This window comes from Heloderma suspectum, chromosome 8 (assembly GCF_057233095.1).
Source record: "Heloderma suspectum isolate Gila_16-S chromosome 8, 16-S_ref, whole genome shotgun sequence".
Taxonomy (NCBI): Eukaryota; Metazoa; Chordata; class Lepidosauria; order Squamata; family Helodermatidae; genus Heloderma; species Heloderma suspectum.
In genome coordinates, this window is record NC_139465.1 from 48470584 (window position 1) to 48497219 (window position 26636).

General features: G+C 49.5%; 1 protein-coding gene and 1 long non-coding RNA gene across 3 annotated transcripts in view; one reads left to right on the forward strand and one right to left on the reverse strand.

Moving 5' to 3' along the window:
* The first annotated feature begins 4052 nt into the window (after window positions 1-4052).
* LCAT (lecithin-cholesterol acyltransferase) overlaps window positions 4053-26636 on the forward strand; it is a 49966-nt gene continuing 27382 nt past the window's right edge. For both annotated transcript variants that reach the window (XM_084812354.1, XM_084812355.1), the window contains exon 1: window positions 4053-4260. In XM_084812354.1, the coding sequence (XP_084668480.1) occupies window positions 4113-4260 (148 nt within the window). In that variant the 5' untranslated portion in view covers window positions 4053-4112. The remainder of the gene's footprint in view (window positions 4261-26636) is intronic.
* On the reverse strand, window positions 6062-8429 carry LOC146339181 (uncharacterized). Its single transcript, XR_014784645.1, has 4 exons — window positions 8387-8429; window positions 7295-7497; window positions 7102-7201; window positions 6062-7004 (listed from the first exon to the last, which is right to left on the reverse strand). It is a non-coding gene; the product is annotated as an uncharacterized LOC146339181 (long non-coding RNA).

Sequence of the window (26636 nt, forward strand, 5' to 3'; positions counted from 1 at the left end):
GGGTCAAAAATTTCCATTCATCCAAAAACTTGCAAGCCTTAGGTCCAAAATTAATGTACATGCACATTGAAGGCATCCTTTTGGGGGCTGTGGAATTTCTTTTGAAGAATCCGACCCATCCTCAGTTTACACAGGAAAACAATCAGGAGGTACAGGCAGAGACTGAATCTCACTGAATTGGAGGCACCTTCAGTCACTTGCAGTCTAGGAAGCTCATACCATGGCAGGGAGTGAAGGAAAGGTCGGGTCGCTCACTGCAATCTCCATTCAGGAATGATTTATTCAGGAGGTCCGTGTCTTGTCGGACAGCTCATGCCATGGAGGGAAGGAGGAAAACTCACTCACACAAGGCTTCAGTGTCTATAATTTGCCCTGGTCCTTTTTACCTCAATTCACACAAGGCAACTCTCATTCACCTGATGCCATATTCCACAGTCCTCTGTAACCCAAAGAAACAAACCAAAAAAATCCTTACCAAGGGCTTAAATTACTGACTGTCTCTTTAAAGGCGGCATCCCGTCAGCCAAGGCAGAATCGTCCCACGGGCAGCCCCACACTGAGTCCCAGACTTAGAGATTTCAAAAGGTCTCTTGCCTTGGTGCGCGCTTCTGGGATGTTCAGTGAATGGCTGTCGAAATTGGTTCAATTCTCCTCAGCATTTGGGATCCGAGTCACAGCACCAAATTGTGAAGGAAATATCCAAGGCAGGTTAGGTTGAACAGTCAGAAATTTATTAAAGCACATCACGGCTGTGGGAGAGACAGATGAAACTCTCTCTCTCCCCAAAAGACAACAGGATGCATTTATACAGACTGAAAGTTGGAGAACAAAGAAAAACACACAACACATGCTCAGAAACCAATTAGTACTCAGCACAGTCTTATCAGCACAGCGGCCTTCATATTTTTAGGGATAAGCTTACTTCGGTGGATAGAAATTTCTTGCTTACAAGCAAGTTACAGTTACCTTCTCATGGTCTCACACACACACACACACACTCAGTCCCATCAGGCACCTCGCCTGAACCAAACTGCTTACAGGGCCTGGCCAGGCCCTTCACAACCCCCCTGGCCTATCAGGCCATCTATGCCTGGAGCCTTCATTCGATACAGTCAGGCCTACCTTCACAGCTGTATAGCACTTTTAGCCAGCACTCCTAATTGTGCCCGGAAACGGACTGGTAGCCAGTGAAGCTGCCCTAGGAAGGGAGTCATATGGCCCCTGTAACAGGCCCCAGTCAACAGCTTGGCCACAGCATTTTGGACTGGCTGAAGTTTCCGAAAAGTTTTCGAAGGACACCCCACATAGAGCACTTTACAGTATTCCAAACAGGATGCAATGAAGGCACGCATGACCGTGGCCAGATCAGACGTCTCTAGGAATGGGCACAGTGGGTGCGCTAGCCTCAGCTGCGCAAACACACTCCTTGCCGCCACCGGACCTGGGCATCCAGGTTCAGGGCTGAGTCCGGGAGCACAGGCAAACTGTGAGCCTGATCTACCTTTTGACTAACCAGGAGCCCCCCTTTTGCCTGGATTACCCTTCCATTTGTTCACCCTCATTCTGTCCGTTGCCAGCGTCAGCCACCAATTAAAAACTAGAACAGCTTCCTTGGACTTAGATGGAGGGGAGATAAGAGTTGGATGTCATTAGCATTTGGCACTGCCCCAAAACTGCAGGCAGTCTCTCCCAGTGGTTTCATGTATATGTTAAATAGCAGGGGGGATAAGATGGAACCCTGAGGGCCAGAAGCATCAAAAGGAATCCCCCAACATCACCTTCCGAAATCACTGCTCTGAGAAGGACCAGGGACACTGTATAACAGACGCCTCAAAAGAATACCATGGTGGATGGTTCTGAAAGCTGCCAAGAGTTCCAGCAGAATCAACAGGGACACCCCTGTCCAGTTCCTGGTGTGGTTAGTACACCGAGGTGGCCAAAGTGGTCACTGTCCCATAACCACGACTGAAGCCAGACTGAACGGAATCTAGATAATCCGTCTCATCCAGAAATCCCTGGAGGTGAGGAGCCACCACACGCTCCAGCCCCTTACCCAAGGATGGAATATTGATGACCAGCTGGGAATGCACCAATGCAGTGCGGTTCAGGGAGGCCCCCCCCCCCCCGATCTTACCACTGCCTTTTTTAGGCAAGATAGAAGCACACCTTGCTGTAAAGAGGCATTCACCACTGCCCTCATCCATCCCTTGCCTCACCCGCTGAGATGTTGTACAGACCAGACAGAGGGTAGCAGGCTTCCACAGCCGATTCACAAGGCCAGAGGTGGGCTCTGAGATGATGTGGCCTTAAGCAGCTTAGGACCGCAAAGACAGCAGACCAGAAGCCAACGCGCGGCCAGTGCAGGTGGCAAAATATGCGCCCGTCTCCCGGCTCTGGGCAGTCGAGCAGCCACTTGGTGTTTCCAGATTGCCTCCAGAGGCAGCCTCTCGTGCAGAGCCTGGAGGTGGCGAGGGCATGAGTACCGGGCGCCAGGCCCTTTTCCTCCAGGTAGGGCTGGAGCAGGCAGACCAGGCAAAGCGGGTCAAAGGTGCCCTGCCACCGGGGCACCCAGAGGAAGCTTCCGGCTGAGGCGGACGGCCAAGCTGTGCCCTTGCTGGGCTGGGGGAGTCCAGCCCAGCCCAGCCCAGCGCCAGCCGCATATCCTCGCCCAGCACATCCCTCTTATCCGGAGGAAGCCTCAGTCTGTTCGCCTCTGCCCATTCCAGCACTGGCCTCAAGCCCCCTGGGCGGGGCGGACGGGCAGAGGCGAGCGAGAGCGGCCAGCTGCGGGGGGCGACGCCGCCGCCAAGCGGACGAGCCGCTCTCCCGCGCCGGCCGCTTCTCCCCGCGGGGTCGCGCTGAAGCGGGCTGGAGGCGACGTGGAGCCTCGTGACCACCCCGACGAGGGCGCGAAAGCAGCCCCAGCGCCGCCCCCGCGGGTCGCAGGCCAGCGCGGCGGGCGCTCGCGGCGGGCGCGCCCTGGGCCGGCGGCTGCGCTGCGCGACGAGCGCGCGGGCGCGCTGTCCGCCCGCGCGAGGCGCTTCTGGCGCTGCCCAGGGCGAAGCCCTCCGCGAGAGCCCTCGCCCGGCCTACCCTGCCGGGCCACGCCGCGCTCGCCTCTGGAGTACGCCGGTGCTTCGGGGCTGCCCGCTGCCCCCCCTCGACCCCTCCGCCTCCGGCCCGCTCTGCCGCCCGGCCTCCCCGCGGCCCTCCGCCCGCGCAGAGCCGGCGGGCCTGGGCTGGATCGCAGCACACCGGCGGGGCGGCGGGAGCGCTCCTCCCTCCGGGCGAGCGGGCTCCCCGCGGGGCGGCCTGCCCGGCCGGCCCCGCCCCCCCGCCGACGGCCCCGCCGCGGCTCGGAGGGGAGCGGGAGGCGGGCCGCCGCGGAGAGGGGCGGCGCGACCCGACGGGGCGCCGGCCCTCGCCTGCCTCCGCGGGCAGCTCCGAAGGCCTCGCTCCGCCGGGCGAGGCCGCGGGGCCCCGGCAGGCAGAGGAAGCGGGCGGCAGGAGCGGCCCCAGCGGAGCGCCCCTCCCGCGGGCTCCGCGCCCCGGGCCCTTCCGAGCGCCTCGGCCAGGATGGCGACGCGCGGCCGAGGCCACGTCGCCCTCCCGCCGCCCGCGCTCCAGGCGCTGGCGCGAGCTCCGCCTCGCGGCCGGGCGCGCTTCCCCCGCGGCGCGCGTTTCGAGCGCCGAAGAGGGGGCCGCGCCCGCCCAGGAGGCTGCCGCTGCGGAGCCGGGGCTCGCGCAGCTCTCGCCGCGCGCGGGCATCCCGTTCGGGGGGCTCCCGGCTCGCCAGCCGGGCGGGCGGGCGCAGGCATCTCCGGCCTCGGCTAGCCCGGCGAGGCCGCCCCCGGCCGGGGCGAGCGCTCCCCGCGCCCGGCCGCGACGGGACGCTGCTGCTGCTGCTGCGCGCTGGGCCGCCCGCCCCGGGATGCCGCGCACGCCCTCCGCCGCCCGCTGCCGGGGAGGCCGGCCCGAGACAGCCCCGTGGGCAGCGCCGCACCCAGCCTCTGCCGACGACGCCCCGCCCGCCGCCGCGCGCCGGCTGCAGCAGACAGACAGGCTGCTGCTCGACCAGGCGGGCGGGGGCTGCCGCTGCCAGTGCCGCCGCCATGGGGAGCCTGGCTGGGCCCGCCGCGGCGGCCCTCGCGCTTTGCCTCTTCCAGCCGGGAGGCGCCTTCTGGCTCCTCAACGTCCTCTTCCCGCCCAGCGCCACCCCAGAAGCGGCGCTGTCCAACAACACCCCCCCTGTGGTGCTGGGTGAGTTCGGCGAGACCGGGCACGGGAGGGGCGGCGGAGGACTGGGCACCCCGCGGGCGAGGCGTCTTCCGTGGGGCTCGGGGCGCGGGGATTGGCTTAGCCCAGCCGTTTGTGCACTGCAAGCCGGCATGGGGCGAGAGCCCAGGATCGGCCCTCCTCGAGAGGACGGGCCCCACTCCCAGGAGGGCCCTCTGCTTGAGTTTTAGGGGTCTTCCTTCACTCCATGCCACAGCTCACCCCTTTCAGCAGTGTCTCCTGACTCTCTAGAATGATTCGCATGTCATGGCAGAAGTTCCTGAGTTGTTTCATGATGTGTAAAACCAGAAACCGAATTGTTTATGGACTAAACTATCCAGAGTTAAACCAGCAACAAACCATGGACAATTGTTAGGTTAACTCTGAGTCATTTAACCCCTAAACAATTCAGAGTTCCTGGGTCTGCACATCAGGAAACAATCCAGGAATGGTGATGTGTAAACCTGGTCAACATGTAGCATTTTCAGGGGACTGGAGGGGCTGCTGTGGGAAGAAGGGGTCAGGGAAGCCCACTTCTACCAGCACAGTTGATCCAATGTAAATCTGGATTCAACCCAGGGATTGAGCTGGCAGGTGCTGTGCTGGGTGTGAGGTTCAAGCAAAGTCTATGTTGGGTTGCTTGAATAGGATTGTGCTCCTCTTAAGACATTACTGGCTGAAACCTTGAATGGAAAAGGATCCTGCAAAGACAGAGGGGTCCTTTGGGCTGTATCTGCTCATGAGGATAGCTCACCTCCAGGCTCACCCAACTGCAATATCTGGAAGAGGATGTTTGCTTGATTGCTATCCTGGACTCATGAAATACCCACCACGTGGCAGGAGTGTGCAGGACAAGGGTGGAGGACGTGTGGCCCTCCCAATGCAGTTGGACTGCAACTCCCATTCCTAAATTTGTATGTACGTATAAGCAAGTCCTCCCTCTGAGAGGATTGGCAGCCTCACACATGATAGAATGGGGAGAGTGGAGCAGGAGGAAATTATGGGATGGTGAGTTCATGTCTGTTCTAAAAGCAAGGACTGGGGTGGGCAGCTGGAGAGTGGATTGCAGGACTCCACGTGGGCAGAACGTTCCCCTCTATGCCACTGTTAAATGCATCATGGAAGCTCACTGGGTGACTTTGGGCCAGTCACAGACTCTCAGCCCAACCCACCTCACAGGGTGGTTGTTGTGAGGATAAAATGGAGAGGAGGAGGATTATGTATGCCGCCTTGGGTTTCTTAAAGAGGAAAAATGGCAGGATATAAATGTAATAAATAAATAAACTCCAGCTTGGCTGCCTTTGGCCTCCTGTGCTCTAGCTCTAGAGAGTCTCTAGGGATCCTATCTCATTCCCTTTTGACCCAGCCTGAGGTAGTCTGCTTGCACTATGGTACTGAATGTCACGGCTGGACTTTGGCTTATTTGCCAGTCACTTTGAAAGGTCATGTGTGTTTGCCCACAGAGCAAACACAGTCCAAGTTGGCATGGTGGTCCATGCACTGCTGGGAGAGGGCCAGAGTCTGGAGGGGTCTGGGGGCCCCTCTCCTTTCCAGCCTTCTGCCATGAAGGGCAAGGGTAGTGGGATGGCCTTGGGCGAAGAGGTGCTCTTCCTTCCAGAGGTCAGAACGCAATCAGCATCTTTCGTTAAGGGCACTCTGCAGAACCCAGGAGAGCGCCGCCTACAGCGGATGAGAAGGGAGGCGAACTTGTTTATGAAGCGGGGGGGCAGGGTTGATTTAAGACATTTATACAACAAATAAGAATACAATAGTTAGCGCAGCAATTAATGTTACTATCATTTATTCAGTTATTTACAGAATTCATAAACCGCTCTGTATCTAAAAAAGATTCCCAAGCGGCGAATAGTAAAGAATATAAAAGAATTGTTGTTCAGTCGTGTCCGACTTTTAGTGACCCCAGGGACCATAGCACGCCAGGCCTTCCTGTCCTGCGCTCTCTCCCGGAGCGTGCTCAAGTCCATATTCATTGCATCAGTGATGCTATCTAGCCATATCGTCCTCTGCCATCCCTTTCTCCTTTTGCCCTCAGTCTTTCCCAGCATCAGGGTCTTTTCCAGAGAGTTTTCGCATTAGGTGGCCAAAATATTTGAGCTTCAGCTTCATTATCTGTCCTTCCAATGAGCAGTCAGGGTTGTTTTCCTTTAGGATGGACTGATTTGACCTCCTTGCAGTCCAGGGGACTCGTAAGAGTCTTCTCCAGCACCACAGTTCGAAAGCATCAGTTCTTCAGCGCTCAGCCTTCCTTATAGTCCAGCTCTCACAGCCATACGTTACTACTGGGAAAACCGTAGCTTTGATTAGACGGACCTTTGTCGGCAAGGTGATGTCTCTGCTTCTTACTGTGCTGTCTAGGTGTGCCATAGCTTTCCTCCCCAGGAGCAAGCGTCTTTTAATTTCATGGCTACACTCACCGTCTGCGGTGACCTTGGAGCCCAAGAAAGTAAAATCTGTCACTGCTTCCATTTCTTCCCCTTCCATATGCCAGGAAGTGATGGGGCCAGATGCCATGATCTTCGTTTTTTTAATGTTGAGTTTCAAACCAGCTTTTGCACTCTCCTCTTTCACCCTCAACAAGAGGCTCTTGAGATCCTCTTCGCTTTCTGCCATTAGGGTGGTATCATCTGCATATCTGAGGTTGTTGATAATTCTCCCAGCAATCTTAATTCCGACCTGTGATTCATCCAACCCGGCGTTTCTCATGATGTACTCTGCATATAAGTTAAATAAGCAGGGTGACAATATACAGCCTTGTTGTACTCCTTTCCCAATTTTGAACCAATCGGTTGTTCCATGGCCGGTTCTTACTGTTGCTTCTTGACCCTCGTACAGGTTTCTCAGGAGACAGGTAAGGTGGTCTGGTATTCCCATCTCTTTCAGAATTTGCCAGAGTTTCTTGTGATCCACACTATAAAAGAATACAAATACTTAAAATCAAGTTTATTTAAGGCTTGTTTAAATAAAAATATATTTAGTATATATGCCAAACAAAGCAAACTGCCTGATATTGAATGGCGTTCACAGGGAGGAAGCCAGAGCACTAGGGGCTGACTCCGAACGCTCCTTGGATCCATGTGGTGCCAGCTGGTGCCTCATGCAATGAACGCAGTGACTGGGCAAACTGTGAAGGGAGAAGGCGCTGTCTCAAAGGACCTTTACACAGATGAGATGGAGAAATGGAGCCATTATAGGTACAATAAATACCTGTAAAACAGAGGTGTATAAAATGTATGATGATTAACAAAACATACAGGGGCCTCACATCACCATGAAATGTATTATGCCAAGGTCTGGGAACCAGCAACCCCATGAGGCCTGAGGATGTATTTAAAACGTTTCTTCGCCACAGTGGTGTAGTGGCCATTTCAGAAGTGCAGGGTCCCTTCATGATAGTCACAGCCACGCCCCCTTCTAAGATCACACGACTTTGTAAGATTATACAATACAAATGAGCTTTCAAGTCGCTTTGTTTGGAGTATCTGGTCACCCTAATTCAGAATTATTAAAAGGCCCACTTGAAAAGAACACACGCACACACAGTCATGTCCAGTAACGTGCTAGAAAATATTACTTGGTTAATCATAGAATCATAGAACAGTAGGGTTGGAAGGGGCCTGTAAAACCCTCGAGTCCAACCCCCGCTCAATGCAGGAATCCAAGTCAGAGCATCCCTGACAGGTGGCTGACCAGTGTGGACTAAAAAGGTTAGTCCTTTTTATTTCAAGAAACATAATAATAATAACAATAACATAATCATAGTATCTTTGTTATTATGAAGAGCCATTGCAACCAGGTGTGAAGAGATGCCCCCTTAAAATAAACGGAACTTAGTCTGCAGTGACCCACAACTCCTTTAAGGCTGCAATCCTATACACACTTATTTGGGAGTAAATCCCATTGAACATAATGGGACTTCTGAATAGACAAGTAGGATTGCCCTACAAGGCTGCAAGCATAACTACACTCACTAGGGGAGTAAACTGAATCAGCCCCCCCGCCCCCCCCCGTCAGTAGCCACAGATGTAGACAAAACACACTCAAGTGGTGGGTTAGGGTTAGGGACAGACTTTTACTGGAGATATAACAAACTTACATCTCAAGGTAAGTTGGCTGAGGTCAGCATCGTTTGCAGGAAGAGGAAGGAAGAAGACAGGAAAGTAGAGGGAGGAGACAAGGAAAAGGCAGAACGGCCTCTCGGAGATCCCCTCCCACATTACTCATATTAACCCTTCAGCACCCCTGAACAGGTGGCTGGTGCTGCAGGATGACGAGGGCAGCGCCGGGCATGCAGGCACGGAGCGGGGACAGGCAGCAGGGTGGGAAAAGGGTCAGGAAGCTGAGGGGCTGGCTGGGGATGGTCAAATTGCAAGGTGTGGTGGCTGCTCAGGGGGTGGAAGGTGGAGAAGCCGATTGCTGAGGAGGAGAATAGGGGGCATGAGAGGAGGCTGCAGAGCTCCCTCAGGCTCCCTCTCTTGCCCCCTTTGTCTGGCCAGCTCTGCGTGGGAGGCGAGGGGCAGCTGCCAGTCGCCAGCACTCCCTTCCTCTGCTCCTTCCTTCTCCCGCCGCATCTGCCCTGCAGCAGCAGCGGACTGTGACCCAACTGGGAGCTGGCTGCAATAAAAATGCAGGAGCGAAGCCCTGGTGTGACTCCCCCAGCACTACACCGCTGCTTGGCCACCTTTCAGGGCAGAAGCCCTCCCAAGGTGGTGTACAATAATAAAACACAATAAAAACCGATATGGTCTTAAAAAGTAAAAAGACAGTAAGGACAGCAAAAGCACAATAAAACAGTAATGAAAACAGCAATAAAACATCAGTAAAAAGAGCAACAACAGCAAACATATCAGGGGAAGGCCAAAGTAACAGATGTTACATGTTGATGTTGGTTGAAACAAAGAAGTGCAAACAAGGAAGGTAGGAAAACTCCAATGGCCAGATGGATCTGGAAATCTCTGCAACCTAGAGCTGTGAAAGCCTGGAAAAAAATTGGAAAAAATGCTCCTTTCTGTTTTTTCCCAAGGATCTTATTTGGCTTTTTGTGAGAAATTGGAAAAATTGAATTATGAATTTATGAATTATTTTAGAATGTTTTGAACAAGGTGTTTATATAATTCTGTCCAGCCTTTACTCCTCCAAAATTATTTCTAAAACTATGCAACAGGAAATCTTTTGTAGAAAGACTGGAGGCTGGGTCAGGATCTGCCTTCTGTTCACAGGAGGTCCTTCTGCCTGATTTTGGGGAATCCCCCTCTCTCCACACCACAGCTCACCCCATTCAGCAGGGTTTCCTGAATCTGTGAAGCATTTTCAGGGAGCCAGAGGGGCTGCCGTGGGAAGGAGGGGGTGGGGAAATCTCTTTGTAAATCTGGATCCAACTTCAAAGATTTCATGAAACAGTGAAGCGATGGGGGTGGGGATATTCATTTAATCCTCTCAGTAAGACTCCCAGGATGGTTATACCTTCCAGTCTCTTGTGATGATCTAATGTATCTAATACACATTTAGGGATGATCCCAAGTCATGCTCAGTTTCCCAACATATCATAGTGACCTAGTTTGCACATCATGGCAATTCCTGGGTGCTATCTTCACGGGGGATTTCCTGCATATTGGGGATGTGTTGAGGTCATTCATGGCACATGACATTCTGGCCAGAGTGCTGTGAGCCAGCAATTTCCGTCTTGAAAAGCTGCATTATCAGAAAGTGGTTTTATTCAATTTTTTTCCCAGTTAAAGCAGCTCCCTGGCAGTTCTGCTGCAGTGTGCTGCATTCCTCCACATTAACTCTTGGGGGTGCCTTTGTGACCTGGCAATGATGTGGTCAAAGGGTGCCCCCCCCATTCACTAATTTTCCCCATTGGCACTACTATACCTAGAGAGAGTAACTAGAATAACTAGCCTGCCTTTCTGACTCATCAAAGTGCTACTGCGCTCTTTTGAGCTTTCAGAATTGCACTGCACTTCCTTTTCGCCAGTGGGAGTAACTAGCTTCCATTTTCCCATTGAGAGCCGTCATGTTCTTCTCTGATGTTTGCATTACTTCGCTTCTTTGATGTTTGCGTTACTTGGTTTCTCTTACGTTGCGTTAATTCACTTCTCTGATGTTGTGTTAATTCGCTTCTATGATGGCACGTTACTTCACCTCTCTGATGTTTGCTTTACTTTGCCTCTCTGATGTTTGCTTTACTTTGGTGCTTGTCTGATCCTTGCATTACTTCGCTACTTCTCTGATGTTTGTGTTACTTTGCTTCTCTGATGCTTGCAGAAAAAACAGATTGGAAGCTATAACTCAGTGTCAGTTTGCTGGAATGGTGCAAAAGTGGGGTGATGAGGTGCTTTCATGAGGAGCCTTCGGATGCTGCACTGGATAATCTGGTATTTTGGCTTCTTCATGGAAAAGTGTGCCGAATGGGAAAAAGGGGTGGGAGCTATAACTGTGAGAGTTTGTTGGAATTGGGCAAAACTGGGGTGGTGGTGTGCTCTCATGGGGAGCCTTCAGATGGTGTATTGGAAAATTTGGGATTTTGGCTTCTTCATAGAAATGTGAGTGAACAAGGCGCTTATACTTTTTTCTTTGGCATTAAACAAATGCGCATAGGGCTTTATGACAGTAGTGATCTACTGCGGTATCGGGATCATGGGAGCAGAGGAGCCTGTCATTGTGAGCAGGGAGAAGTGGCCAGAGAAGGAGAAAGGGGTATTGGAGCTAGAACTCCCTGACTGTTTGTTGGAATGGGGCTTTTTTGCGCTGGTAGCGGTGCTTTCATGGGGAATGAGTATCTAGCTGTACTGGGAACCTACTGGAAGATGAATTCTACTTCAAGGAGTTAGGTGTGACCTGTCGCAGCTTCCTTTCATGCCTTTACTCCTGAGGAAAAAGCTTGGACACAGCAGCTCCTAGAAGCTGCCAAGCTATAGGGCTGCTTGCTATGAGCAACCATGGGAATATCCTTTAAGCAGAGAATGGTAGGACTGGATGGTGATGCTGCATTTCCCACAAGTGTAGGCAATCAGCATAGGTGGGATGGCCTAAGCCTACAGGACAGACTGCTGCAAGGCCCTGCTAATGGACTATAAAAGACAGCTGGAGAAACAGGAAGAGAGGATGCCAGTGGAGGCCTGGTGTGAGAGTCCACTACCAAAAGCTGCTGACTTCACTGCTGCCTCTCTCCTTGCCTCTGGGATGCCAGACCACTGAAGCTGGAGAGATGCTGTGACTATAACCTGGAAAGAGAACCAGTCCACCAAGGGAAGGAAGGTACCATGCCTTTGCCGGGGACACACACCATAATTTGGGACCAGTTGAATGAATTACTGGTGTTCATATATGCAATGGATAAAATCCAGTGAGTCTATTTTGTAATATTTGTGTTAGCCAATAAAGCCTTAGGACAGCTGCCTGCCTTGATCTGCCTTACGTTGGGTAAAATCAAGAACCAAATGACTTTGGCAATTCGCTAGCCTGCCTTTTGTCATTCTTAAAAGTGCTACAGTGCTGTTTCTAGCCTTCAGAATTGTGAATTACTTACTCTCCATTGGGAAACAAGCCTTTCTGGTTGAGCAGCCCCTGCGGGGTTGATGACATTCAGTTCTATTCTGCCACCCTGACCTGGAAGTATGTTGATTCCAAGTGCTGTGTGACTCGTGAAAAGCAGGATTTTAGGTACGGTATACTCCACTTTTCTGGCTTTGTGTGTCCCTGACGGACCAAAGTCAATTTCCTGAAAATTTGGAGAATACCCTGATGCGCTTCTCCTTCTGTTGTTGTGTAGATAGGTCCCTGGTTTGTTTAATTACTCCTGCTTGCTTGTCTCTTCCACTGGGTTTAGCATCCAAACCCAGAACTCTTGGTTGTTTATGGGTTAAACAACCCAGAGTTAAACCAGCAACAAACCATGGGCAATTGTTGGGTTAACTCTGGGTTGTTCAACCAAGAGTTCCAGGTTCAGATGTCATGATAATAATACAGTGTTCTCATTCCCTTGCCTGCAGTCCCTTGTTGTTACGTGTGAACCGGGCTAAAATGTGAAGAAAATGTGCATTCCTGACAGTTTTGGGGTTATTCTATAGTGTCCTGTTTTTCTGGGCCTGTTCTGGTTAGAAGCTGTAGCAGTCAATGAATGTAGTTCTAAAACTCATATGTGAGACAAACACTCTAGGTTATCCCGCCACTGCCACAAATATTGTGCAGGTTATTCCAGATACGTTTCTTTTTAATGATTAACTTTGAGGCTTGTGTCTATGGAACTCACTGCCATGGTTTTTAATAACATTCTCAATTAGATCTCTCTGCCAGGGAATGCTGCCATGGCTATAAAACCTTTAATCGCTCCCACCAGAATAAACCCTCATAAGTAGTAGTAGTAATAGTATTTTTAGCCTGCTCCTCTGCCTGAAAGGTTCCTGGAGCAGCGTACATATAATCACTAAAACAAGACAGTCCCTGCCTGCAGGCTTACAATTGAAAAAGACATGACATACAAGGAAAAAAGGATGGGGAGGGAAGAGGAAAGAAACCCAGTTAGTCTGTTTCCAATGGTGTACGCATGGGATTGGCAGCACCAGCTGAGACAACCTCTCAAAATCTGTTTCAGTTCATTTACCTATTACAGAGGTTTATATACCACATTCCTGAGAACTATCAAAGCAGTTATCAATAATAATATCACCATAAAAATATAACAATACAAAAACAATAAAGTTATCACTAGCTGGCAATAACACTGCAAGTCTTTTGACTGGGTCACCCTTTAGGGAAAGCCTGCATGCATCTTGAGCAGATGTCTCAAGATAAGGACTGAGGATGCCAGCCTAAGGCCAACAGGGAGCGTGTCCCGCAGGCCTCCCTCTTGACAGGCACCTCCTCAGGCCCCCCAGTGAAGCAGGGGTGGTGCTAGATACCTAGAAGGTCCAGGGCTCCAGCCCATAGGACAGAACACGGAACAAATTTGTATATGCTAATTTATCTGTACGAAGTTGTGTGCATAATTTGGAATGATTACTATAATTTTAATTTCCTAGAAGGGGCAAGCTTGCTTTCAGGACAGAACTGTGCAATGTCCCAAATTGTGCTTGCTTAAAACTCACCCTCTAGGCCCCCATGCTTTTCCTTGGTCTTTCAGGAACAAATCCAGATGGGGCTGGAGGGGGGGCCTGGGGCCAGGAGAGAGCTGCCTGGCACCTTAGACATTTACCGATTAACTGCAAACTGAACAGGGCACGCTGGCAAGGGGGAGCGTGGAGATGTATTGTAGATTACAATGACCCATGCCCTTAGGCTGCAAATTTACACAACTACAAGGGAGTGACCCCCAGTAAACATAGTGGGATTTACTTCTGAGTAAATCCTCACTCCCTCCCCCCCCCCGCCGCCCCGCTTCACCAACAAGCGCAACAGTATCGCCTAACTGGATTTTGGGGTTTTATTTCTCATGGACCAGCATGGCTATCTGTGTTTTTGGTTGCTTGTTTTTTAAATTACCGAAGTTATCGATCCCCAGATTTCTCTCTAGATCCAGATATTGGAACTATTTTCAGGGTGGATAAGGCAGGTTGCAGTTCTGAGCACATTTCCTAATGGGTAAGACTCCAATGCTACATTCATTTACCTGGGAGTATATCCCACTGAACTCAGTATGACTTACTTCTGAATAAACATGTTTAGGATTACACAGTAAATGTGATGTAATCCTGAACATGTTTCCCTATCCACAGGTTTCTCCGTACCCCCAGTTGTTTCCCTACCCCACATAATTCCCTGTACCTTCTCAGCTGCCTTCTCCTAGTCCACAGGTCCCTATAGCCATGCCCAGGGCTGGCCCCAAGACATTTTGCTGCCTGAGGCAGAGCAGCAAAGGACACCTCCCCCCTGCCTCCCCTGTCCCAGCAACCCCACAAGTAATTGCTTTGGAGCAATCGGCTGGGCAGGTCTCTGCAGAGTCAGGCATACGCAGAACGCTGGGCGACGGCGATGCTGTTAGGCAATTTTGGACTCTGGACTTACTGAAAATAATGAGCAGACTGTGGAAGGAAAGGTGGCAGCCTCCGCTCTAGTTTAAAAGGCTGGTGCCTTCATGCCGCGCTCCCTATTAGTCTGCTAAGGGGGTGAGTCCTAAGGTCTCCCATCTATATGGCAGTGCTTTGACCCCCCACCCCGTTGCAACTGCGCAGCAGTGCCACTTCGAGTCAGCATGCCCTGCGATACACTGGCGATGTACTGCACGCTTCCCTAAGAGTCTCACCGTGCCCTCGTTTTTTGCCATTATACTGAAATGTGCAGCTGTGCAGTCCCATGAGTGTGGGACTTCAGTGGCTGTTTTATATTTGAGGGGCTCTGCCGTGTCTTTGTGACCCTGTTTTAGGTAAAAATTAGGTGTTTTGTGCTCCTTCATTTCTGCACCATAAGTTTGTCAGTTCCCAAGCCTGAGACTCTTGCAGTGGTTTGCACTCAGAAGCATGAGTGCGACGTGCCTAGCCATCATTCCAAAATGGTGCCTGGAGCGATGTTGTTCCTCCCCCAAGACCCTCCTCAGCCCTTGGGCACTGAGTCCAAAAGCAACCGTTGTGAAGAAACGAAGCTGCAAAAATGTGCGAAAGTGTGATTAAAGAAATGAAAACGCCCCTCTGTGCCTCTGTAACTGCGCAGCTGCGAAGGGATGGGGGAGCAAAGGGGTGTCACAGAGTGACGCAGGCACTACGCATGCCTACAACATGCCCACTGTAAGATGCAAAGTCAGTTTGGGGAAGGAACAGATGGCCTGCAACTTCAGGGTAACCTGCAGCAAACCCAAAAGGACTCCTTGGAACTCCACTTTTTCTGGGTGAAAACCACAGATGGCTGTGAAGTCATGACTGTGTCATCTATCATGAGGGACTCACGACTCGCACTCACCCCAGAGTAAAAGCCCAGTGTAGATGGGGCCCTAGTAAGCGCAAGGCTACTGAGTTCAGAGGGAAGAAGCAGGCTTGTATTAAGGCAGATGATGGCAATTGGGATAGCTCTAAAGATCCAGGGCACAGCTCAGAAGATCCGGAGCCTATGCCCAGGTGAACTTTCCTAACACCATCCATGATGTCAAGCCTGCCAGATCATTTTGTGACACCCATATAATGGAAATGAGTAAAGATAACTGGATATTTCACGTGCTTTTATAACAACCACAAATTCTTCCATAGCATATCATCACCGTACACAAGTGTTACAGATGAGACTGAAGCTGGTTCCTAGTTGCCCATTCAACACAGAACTGCGAAAGCTACCACAATGAGGAAATGGCATTCATATGCTCCCCCTGCATCCCAAAATAGGAATTCGGGTCTTCCATATGATTGGAAGACTGTCCACAAAAATTCTCTCCCATCAAAAGAACTGTTTTTGCACAATGTGCTTGAATTGCACGACACACTTAAAAGTAAGGAAGTGTGGATTTTTCAAAACGCCTCCCCAAAACCCCCTCAAAGGACACGCCTGCAGGAGACTGTCCCCTATAAGGTGCCCCAGCATTGTGTCTGGCCTTATGAACACTGTTGGGCCACTCTCATGCTGCTCCCGTGCCAATAATTGCTACTGTAAGTATGTATAATTAAGGAACTGCAAGTGTGCATCCCAGAACAAGCTTCAGGATACAAAACTCATACAGCCACACCACTATGACAGTGCCCTCTGCCAGATGTGAGATGTCCTAGCAAGGTGTCCAGTCCTATACTTTGTTTTTGCACAAGACACAATTAACTGTGTTGCTCCCCTGCCCACCTTTCAGAGAGTTACAGAGTTAGAAGGGATCTTGGAGGTCATCATCAAAACTCTTGCTGAGCGTAGGATCTGCAATGCAGGGTGCATCCCTGACAGATGGCTGTCCAGCCTCTGCCTAAATTCCTCCAGCCAAGGAGAGCCCACCCCCTCCCGAGGGAATCTGTTCCACTGTCAAACAGCCCTCACTGCTAGGAAGTTTCTCCTGATGTTTAGCTAAAGCTGCTTTCCTGAAACTTCCAGCCACTGGTTCTAGTGCAGCCCTCTGGTGCAACAGAGGACAGGCCTGCTCTGCTTTCATGCCTCCTGTTAATCTTCTCCAGGCTAAGCATGCCCAGTTCTTCCAACCATTCCTCCTATATCTTAGTTTCTAGATCCCTCACCGTCCTGGTTGCCCTCCTTTGGACATGCTCCAGTTTGTCAATGTTTTTCTTAAAACGTGGCACCCAGAACTGGACACAGTACTCCAGTGCAGAATAGCGTGAAATGATGACTTTCATTGATCTGGATACTCTGCCTCTGTTACTGTAGCCCACGTCCGCCGTAGCCATTTTAGCAGTCGTTAAATGAAATCAAGTTATACCACATCCACAGCATTCCCACAATCTGCCAAAGAGGTAAACCCAATTTAAAATTAAAGGAGGTAAGTTTGGCCTGACATGATTCCCTCCTGATAAATAAATACATGCTGGGTCCTAGCAATCAATTAATGCTTTTCTACAGATGCTAACAGTGATGGCTTAATGTTTGTTTGTTTGTTTACAATTATACTGCTACAGTCCTCAGGGCAGTTTATAATTATAAAGAAGAACAACAAAATGATAAACAAAACAATATAGTGATAAACTATCAAAGGATCAAAACATTAACAATATTAAAATATATTAAAGAGTCAGCAATAAATTTAATAAGAGCAACGGATCAGAGATTAAATCCCTGCTGGCAAAAGGAAGGGCTTAACCTGGCATCTACATGTAAGCAGGGAAGATGTCAGCTGATCTCCCTGGAAGGATATTCCACAGATAGCGTGTGTGTGTGTGTGTGGGGGGGGGCACGACAGAGAAGGCTCTTTCCCTGGTATCCCCCCCACCCCGTTGTACCCTTGTGGGTGGCGGCACCAGAGAACAGCCTCCAAAGACGGCATTTGCACTCGGGCAGGGACATGTGGGAGGAGGCGCTCCTCAGGCAGACTGGCCCTGAGCTGCTTGGGGCTTTAAAGGTCTGCACCAACAATTTGAATCAGGCCTGGAAACTGACTGGCAACCAGTGCAGTGGGTGCAGCGCTGGAGGAATATGTTCAAAACGGCCAGTCTGTTTTAGAATCCCCCCCCCCCCCGGTATCGACACCAGCCTGACTTCTCTGTCGTTTCCCAGGCCTCCCTCCCTCTTTGGAAAACAGACGGTATCTGCCCATCCTTGCTGTGGCAGCTGATGCCCACTGGGATCTAAAGGGGCAGGGCAGGGCAGTGCAGCCCATGGTCTGTGGAGCCACAGCTCTTTTTGCCCCCAGCCTCCTCCCTTACAATGATGGTGCAGGTAAACTGCATGCTGTAGAGCATGCAGCTGATCCTCGCCATTTTGTTTACCTTAGTGTAAGTATGCGGGACTCCAGTGCAGATTGGGACTACCATGCATAGATAGCTGAGGTGCAAATCTTCCCATCACCCCCCCCCACACACACACAGAAGCTACCCCAGAGGACTCAGAGCAAGAAGGTCCTCGGCTGGCGCCCCACTTTGGAGCCTTTCCGAAGGAGGGTGCTGCGGCTCCTCGTGGTGCTCCAGATGATGGGCAGGCCACGTCTCCTTTGGGAAGGAAACTCAAGAACGCTGGGGCCCAGGTAGTTTTCCCATCCATCCTTCCAGTTAGGGGCGTTGCTAGGTTCTTAAAAGATCTGGGGCACAGGCCCATAACACAAATTTGCATCTATCTAGTCTGAGCGCACCTCTAATATATATATATGTTTGTGTGTGGTGTGTGCATGTGGTGAGCTTGTGTGTGTGTAAAGACTACATACATGCAGACATACATACATAAGAAGTGTGCACTGACCCCCCACCCCACTTCAACTGAGACCCCAATTCAGCTTTTTGGAAAACATCCTGCTTCTGCTCAGGCCAATTTGTAGTCGGACCACTTCAGCTCAGCACCAAACCTGAGTCAAAGTTTGGAAAAATTAGTCTTTATGCTTCTTGTTGACTACCATGGGAATTTTTTTTAAAAATGTAACTTTTTCTCTTGGACAGAACTGGATGATCAAATCAGGCATAGTAGCCCCCTAGAAGGGGATTACACCTGCCTAATGTCAGAAAAATAGGTGCAGGGTTTATATTTTGATTGTCTTTTACAGGGAACTGCCAGTAACATTTTTATTACTTGGAAGAACTGGATAAACATTTCAGGATTCATTGCCCTATCAGAGGAGATCATGTCTCCAAATTTCAGAATGATAGCCACAGGGATTATTGTGCAAGGGTGGCCTTGACATTTTGAGGTCTCCAAAAGAGGACATACTTCTCTCATTTTCCTTGTGGACTATTGTTCTGAAAATTACAGACAGCTTAGAGTTGTCCCTAAGTAAGACACCAGCAAAGTTTCAGAAGGATAGGTGCAGCAGTTCATGTGGAAAGGGAGTTCTCTAATTTGGGGGAGGGAGTGATTTGCTTTCCCTTCACCCCTTCCCCAATAGTTTTTTTTGGGTACATTTGTATGAAAATGCACAGGTCATTAGAAGTGTCTCCCAGGCAAGAAACCTGCAAAGTTTCTGAAGGATATACATGCATGCAAATTTAGAATGACTAGAATTTATTTACATTTCACCAATGTTAGCAGCAGGGGAACATGGGTGGGGAGGTGCTATTACACTCATGTCCTGCTTGTGGGTTTCCTGTGGGCATCTGGTTGGTCACTGTGTTTTTCTTTCACCACTGAGCACTTAGATTGTCTCCCTACCAATTCTGTTCCCCTCCATGCAACCATCCCTCCTCATCCTACCATCCTCCAGCAACTCTTCATCAAAACAGATGTCTTGTTTTGTGCAACTCCTCTCTACCTCCTCGTTGTTATGCACAAGCTCTCATTGTACCTTCCTCCCCATAACTTCATTTGTGCCAAGACTTCACCAGGATTCAGCCAATGAGTCTGTTTTCAAAACTCGGGCTAAGTTATGAGAAACCCTGAGTGTGTACTAAGTGCCTTTCCCTCACCACTGAAGCTAGAGTTCATGCAAAAAATTTTTAAACAACACACCACAAATGACAGAACATGCACAGGACTGAGCTGAAAGGGTAGTCAATTCATTAGATGGAATTGGGTAGGCACTGTATTAATCCTGCAGTACCATGCTCACAACTCAGGACTTATTTCTGAGTTAAGATGCAGAGCATCAAGGTGCAAGCCTCCCCGCAAAAATAACTTGTGCTGGAATCCTATGCACACTTTCCTGAGGGTAAGCCTCATTAAACATAATGGGGCTTCTGAGTAGGCATACATAGGATTGTATAAATGAGCAGTATTTATCTCCCCCCTGCACTTAACTCCCTCCAAACCTCTTATTTTTATTAAAGCTTACTGTTCACAGGAACATAGGAAGCTGCCTTATAGTGAGTCAGACCCTGAGTCCATCTAGCCCAGTACTGTTGACACTGACTGGCAGCAGCGGCTCTCCAGAGTTTCAGGCAGGATTCTTTCTTAGGCCTACCTGGAGATGCTGGGGATTGAACCTGGGACCTCTGCAGGCCAAGCATGTGCCCTACCACTGAGCTGCAGCCCTTCCTATTGCTGGATAATGGCAACTGACAAACAAAACAGCCCCAGTTTGTTTCTCTGCAACCATGTGAACCCGCTTTTCTCAAAGGCTTGAGTGAGAAGGAGAAAACCCAACCCTTTTGTCTGTTTGTATAAAGTCAAGTACAGTTCAGAACTTCTGTTGCCCACCAAAGAGAATTCTCTTTAAGAATTCCCCAAGATATGCTCTGGGTGGAATAAAGAAGAGAAAGAAAGAACAGGATAGGGGAGGGGAGGGAAGAAGAAAAGAATGGTGATTGGAAATGCGGGGGGGGGGTAGAGAGAATGCCCTAAGCCAAATGGCTCCTTTCAGAGAGGTGGTACTTCAGAGAAATTTAGGAGGCTGAGGAGGGTTTGTAAGGATTGCACGTACTTAAATTAACTTTATGAGGTGAGGTTGTGGAGGGCTTTTTCTAGCTTTTTTAAAACTGTGGAACCTATTTAAAAGCCTTAGCAGTTCCTCGATCATGACGCCACATAGTCCTTTTGAAATAATTTGAGTCCTACAGCTAATTAGGCGAAATTAAAGTGGAGGGGAGAAAGAAATCTGTGGAGGCTGATTGGATCCTTTGCTGTACTGAAGCTACTAAACTTCTGCAGAAGCCAAAGGTTCTGGTTTCGGGGCAGTGAAATCAGATGCTGTATGAAATACCAATATTTCACATGGAGCTCTTTCTTCCCTTCCTTCTCCCTCTTCAAAATTCCATTGCAGGCAAACTCCCAACAGTGGGCATGTAAGAGCAGAAAAGTAGGGGGAAAGAGGTTTTTTGCACCCCAAAAAAACCCTACACCAGAGATTAGGGATAGTGACCTCCTAATGGTCACCTGAAATACCTTCTGATTAGGATCTCTAATCCCCTGTGTGGCTTGGCAGTTTTTACTTTTTGTTTTAGTCTTTGCGAAAATGAAACTTTACGCATGGCTAGCACAAAAGCCACCAGTCCTAACTGTCTGAAATTTGGCAGGATCAGTCAGCTCCATAGGGGCTGCAAGGTCCCCAAATTCCATGCATGTATGTGGAAGCACAAAAAATATATAGCTCTTCATTTTGACAGATTTTCTTGAAAAAAGCAAATTTTACCTCTGACTAGCACAAAAGCCACTGGACCTAACTGCCTGAAATTGGGCAGGTTCAGTTAGCTTCATGGGGGCTGCCAGGTCCCCAAGCTCTATGCACTTATGTGGAAGGAAACAAAAAAAAGCACAAAAAATATATAGCTCTTTGCTTTGACAGATTTTCTTGAAAATAGCAAATTTTACCTGTGACTAGCACAAAAGCCATTTGACATAACTGCCTGAAATTCAGCAGGTTCAATAAGCTCTATGGGGGTTACCAGGTAACCAAATGTCATGTATTTATCATACAAAATAAAAAAGTTATGGCCATTTCTTTTTTCCAATGCAAGTCAATAGGAAAATGTAAAAAAATGGCAATTAGGACAGCTCAGAAGATCTGGGGAACAGCTCAAGAAAAACTCAGGGCCCATACCCAGGTGGGCCAATAATAATGACACCTCTGCTTCCAGTAGTTAGAAGAGGGATAGAAAGGGAACGAAAAATACTCCAGGTGAATGACTGGCAACAAAGGTGGTGCCGATGAGAGATTTGGATTCTGGGACCACGGGCTATACTTCCTGGAAGATGGGCTGTTGGCAAGGGACGGGTTGCACCTCACAAAGGCTGGGAAGAATGTGTTTGGCCACAGCATGAAGAACTTCATCAGGAGGGCTTTAAACTGAATGCTACGGAGAAGGGAGATGTAATGTTGGGGGTAACAATGGACGTAGGCTCATGCACTGCAACGGAGAGAACAGCTCTAATAGCGCCCAATAATAGTCTTCAGAAACATGTAGGAAGAAAGCCAGACTATGAAGCACATGGTCTTCGATGTCTATATACTAATGCCCAGAGTATGGAAAACAAACAGAACAAACTTGAACTCTTAATACAGGAGGGAAATTATGACTTGATAGGTGTAACTGAGACTTGGTGGGATGACTCTCATGACTGGAATACATGAATTAAAGGATATAACTTGTTCAAAAAGAACAGGAGGAACAGAAACGGAGGTGGAGTTGCACTGTATGTGAAAAACACTTATCTCTGCACAGAATACAGGAGGATGAGCTTGGTAGCCCCATTGAGAGCATCTGGGTTAAAATAAATGGAGCAAAGAATAAAAGGAACATGGTGGTCAGAGTCTACTACTGGCCACCCAATCAAGGAGAAGACGAGGATGAAACTTTTGAAAAGCAAATCGCCAGTGTTTCAAGGAAGCAGGATGTAGTAGTAATGTGGGACTGCAATTTCCCCAATGTTTGTTGGGAGACAAATTCTGCAAAACATGCCCCCTCCAGGAAATTCCTGATAACTTCCTCCTACAGAAAGTGGAGGAAAGAACTAGAGGATCAACTATCCTTGACTTGAGTTCTTGGTTAGCCGAGAGTAGCGAAGCCGAGAATAGCGAAACACGTACCCTGGATTTTAGGAAAGCCAACTTTAATAAACTCAGAACAATGATAAGTAAAGTCCCATGGCAAGCAACTCTAATGAGAAAAGGAGCCCAAGATGTCCTGAAAACAAAAAAGGGCACCTAGAGGAAGTGGAAGGAAGGCCAAGCTAAAAAGGAAGAGTACAGGCAGGTAGCACAGAATTGCAGGGATGGCGTCCGGAAGGCTAAAGCTGAGAATGAGCTGAGGTTAGCAAGGGAGGCTAAAAGCAAAAAGGCTTTCTTCAGATACATGCATAGTAAAAGACAGAGGAAAGAAACAGTTCACCTATTAAATAAGGATGACAAAATGATAACAGATGACGAAGAAAAGGCAGAAGTGCTCAATTCCTACTTTGGCTCAGTCTTCTTCCAAAAGAGGGTCTTAGGAGCCCCCTGGCAAAGGTGAAGTACAGGCTGAAGGGGCAGGATTGCAGCTTGAGATCGACAGGCATATGGTCAAGGAACACCTACTTATTTTGAATGAGTTCAAATCTCCAGGGCCAGATGAACTGCATCCTAGAGTACTACAGGAACCGGCAGAAGAACTCTCAGAGCCACTGCCCATTATCCTCTTGAGAAATCATGGCAGACAGGTGAAGTGCCAGATGACTGGAGGAGGGCTAATGTTGTCCCTATCTTCAAAAAGGGCAAAAAGGTGGAACCTGGGAACTACAGAGCAGTCAGTCTGACATCAATCCCAGGGAAAATTCTGGAGCAGGTGATAAAGCAATCCATCTGTAAGCACCTTGAAAACAATGCAGGGATTACTCGAAGCCAACATGGATTTGTCAAGAACAAATCCTGCCAGACGAATCTGATCTCATTCTATGATCAGGTCACCTCCCTTGTGGACTGTGGGAATGCCGTGCACATAATATACCTCGACTTCGGCAAAGCTGTTGACAAAGTGCCCCACAATATCCTGATGAGCAAACTAGCTCAAAGTGGGCTAGATGAAACAACGATCAGGTGGATCCACAGTTGGCTACAGAATCGGACTCAGGGAGTGCTTATCGATGGGATCTTCTCCAACTGCAGAGAAGTAATGAGCGGGGTACTGCAGGGCTCAGTCCTGGGCCCAGTGCTCTTCAACATTTTTATGAATGACTTGGAGGAGGAGGTGCAGGGAATGCTGATCAAATTCACAGATGACACAAAATTGGGAGGGATAGCTAATACCCTGGAAGACAAAAACAAAATTCAAAGTGAACTTGATAGACTGGAGCGCTGGGCTGAAACCAACAGAATGACATTTAATAGGGATAAATGCCAAGTTCTGCACCGAGGAAAAAGAAACCCAATGCACAGTTACAAGATGGGGGATACGCGGCTCAACAATACTACAAGTGAGGAGGATCTTGGAATTGTGGTAGATCACAAGCTGAATATGAGCCAACAACGTGATGTGGCTGCAAAAAAGCCAAATGCTAGTTCAGGCTGCATTAATAGAAGTATAGCTTCCAAATCCTGTGAAGTACTAGTTCCCCTCTACTCAGCACTAGTTAGGCCTCATCTGGAGTGTGGGCACCACAGTTCAGGAAGGATGCAGCCAAACTGGAGCAGGTTCAGAGGAGGGCAACGAAGATGATCAGGGGACTGGAAACAAAGCCCTATGGGGAGAGACTGAAAGAATAGGGCATGTTTAGCCTTGAGACGAGAATACTGAAGGGAGATATGATAGCGCTCTTCAAGTACTTGAAAGGTTGTCACAGAGAGGAAGGCCAGGATCTCTTCTCCATCATCCCAGAGAGCAGGACATGGAATAATGGACTCAAATTCCAGGAAGCCAGATTCCAGCTGAACATCAGGAGAGACTTCTTGAATGTTAGAGCAATATGACAATGGAACCAATGACCTTGGGAGGTGGTGGGCTCTCCCACACTGGAGGCATTCAAGACGAGGCTGGACAGCCATCTGTCAGGGATGCTTTGACTTGAATTCCTGCATTGAACCAGAGGTTGGACTTGATAGGCTTATAGGCCCGCTCTAGCCCTAGTATTCTATGATTCTGTGACCCAGTCAGATGGTCTGCTCCAGGAGGCTGATGGAATCCAATGAATTTCTGAATGTTCTTGGAGAGAGGGCTCAGTGGAGAGGGCTGGTGATCCAGCCGAGGCCCTAGTCTCACTGTTGAACAGTGAGATGAGGAGGGCTATCGACTTGATTGTACCTGAGTGCCTTCTCCAGCACTGTAGAGCCTGCTCTGCTCCTTGGTGTACTGGGGAGCTGTGGTCAATGAAACAGGGTGGATGTCGGCTAGAGTGCAAATGGCATAAGACTCAATGCAAAGATGACTGAGCACGTGCTAGAGCGTATTGCGTAGCAGTGCAGGCAGCAGAGAAGGCTTACTTTGCTGCCCCCATTGCATCCTCAAGTAGCCATCCAGTGGAGCTCTTCTGGGTGGTTCAGGGATTGTTAACATCCTCCCTAGCAAATGGGGCCCTAGTCCCATCGAGGACCCTCTGTGACCATTTTGCATCACAGTTTAAGGACAAAATCACTTGTCTCCACAGCGAACGTGATGCTGTTGTTAGTGCAGTTCTAACCGAGGTGTCTGATGCCACCATTTGCCTGAATTTGTGGGATCAGTTCCAGTTGCTGTGGCCTGATAAGGAGCTTGCAGCAATGCGACCAACCACATGCCTTCCCAATCCCTGTCCCCACTGGCTAATAAAAGCTAGCCCAGGGGGTATGACTGGGTGGGTCCAGGATGTGGTGAATGCTTCCCTTCAGGGAGGGGTGGTCTCTGCTGTCATTAGGAGGCAGTAGTGCGGCCCTCCTGAAGAAGCCCACTCTGGACCCGACGGCATTGGACAAGTGCCGCCCAGTTGCAAATACCCCCTTTTTTTAGGGAAGGTACTTGAGAGGGTTGTGCCAGAGCAACTGCAGGCGCTCCTGGAGGATACTGATCATCTAGACCAGAGCTTTCCAAACTTTTCATGTTGGTGACACACTTTTTAGACATGCATCATTTCGTGACACGGTAATTCAGTTTTACTAGCAAACTGGAGGTTCAACTAACCCATTATAAGAGATACGGACACATACATAAATTGTAATAATGAAATGTATGGGGATAGAACATATCTCATGAAAACCTTTCATTTATATTTTTAAAAATATATGATTTGTAAAATAATAACATACATTGTTGTCATTTATGAGTAACAGTATGTAAATAAGTGCAAGAAAATGTGAAAAACAAAATTAACTAAAGTATTTACAATACATATTAGGACACATAGGCCCAGGTAGGAGCTCAGCTGCAAAAACACATGAAGTAGAGAAGCAAAAGTCCAACAAAAATGGTCTAAATATATATGTCTCACTACAAGGCTATATTGCTGTAAATATTTGCAGTGCCTATGTCCAGAGTCCAGTTCCAGCACTCTCCGGTGGTACACTGCCGGTGGGTGGTTAATCCACAATTACAGCAGAGTAAAAATAAAAATAAATGGCAGAAATCAAATCATAAGTGCCACGTGGTGGGTGGCCTGCTGTTTGCCACACTGGGTTTGGGAGGGTGGCCTCCCTTCAGCCAGCAGCAGGTGGGTTGACTGGGTGACAGCCTGCAGCTGCGCTCGCCGGGGTGCTTGGCAGCACGCTGATCCCGAGGCTCCTGGCCTCCACTGAGCTCCGTTCCGACTGGCCAAGACGGCGGACGGCCCGCTTGGTGCAGTCCCAGTCCCAGGCGGCGTTTCCCCCCGCGCGCTACTCTGGCCTGGCCGCGCAGGAGCACAGTGCAGAAGTCCACGAAGGGTGCACTCGAAATCTCGCAGGACTGGCGGCTGCCGCCACTTCGCACCGGCGTCGGCCAAGCTCTGCTCCCAGGGCGGCGCCTCCCCTCCCCTCTCTTCGCCCCGCGCCTCTCCCTCGCCGTACTGCTCCAACACCGCCAATCATGTGCGTCGTACGTCAAGACGCCACATGATCCTAAAGCAGCTAATGTTAAAGCAGCTAAGCCTTAGCTGCTTTAACATTAGCTGCTTTAGGAAGTTCCGGGGGAGGGGCCAAGGGAAGCAAACGCGAGTAAGGGAGCTCCGCGGCGCCCTTCTGCACAATTTTCTGCATTTCGCGCAACACACCTACACACTGCCGCCGACACACTAATGTGTCGCGGCACACAGTTTGGAAAGCTCTGATCTAGACCTATTCTGGTCTGGGTTTCAATGTGGTTATGGGACTGAATCAGCCCTGGTTGCCCTGATGGATGACCTCTATCGAGAGAGGGACAGGGAGAGTGCAACCCTGTTAATTCTACTCGATCTCTCATCAGCTTTTGATACCATCAACCATGATATCCTCCTAGATTGACTCT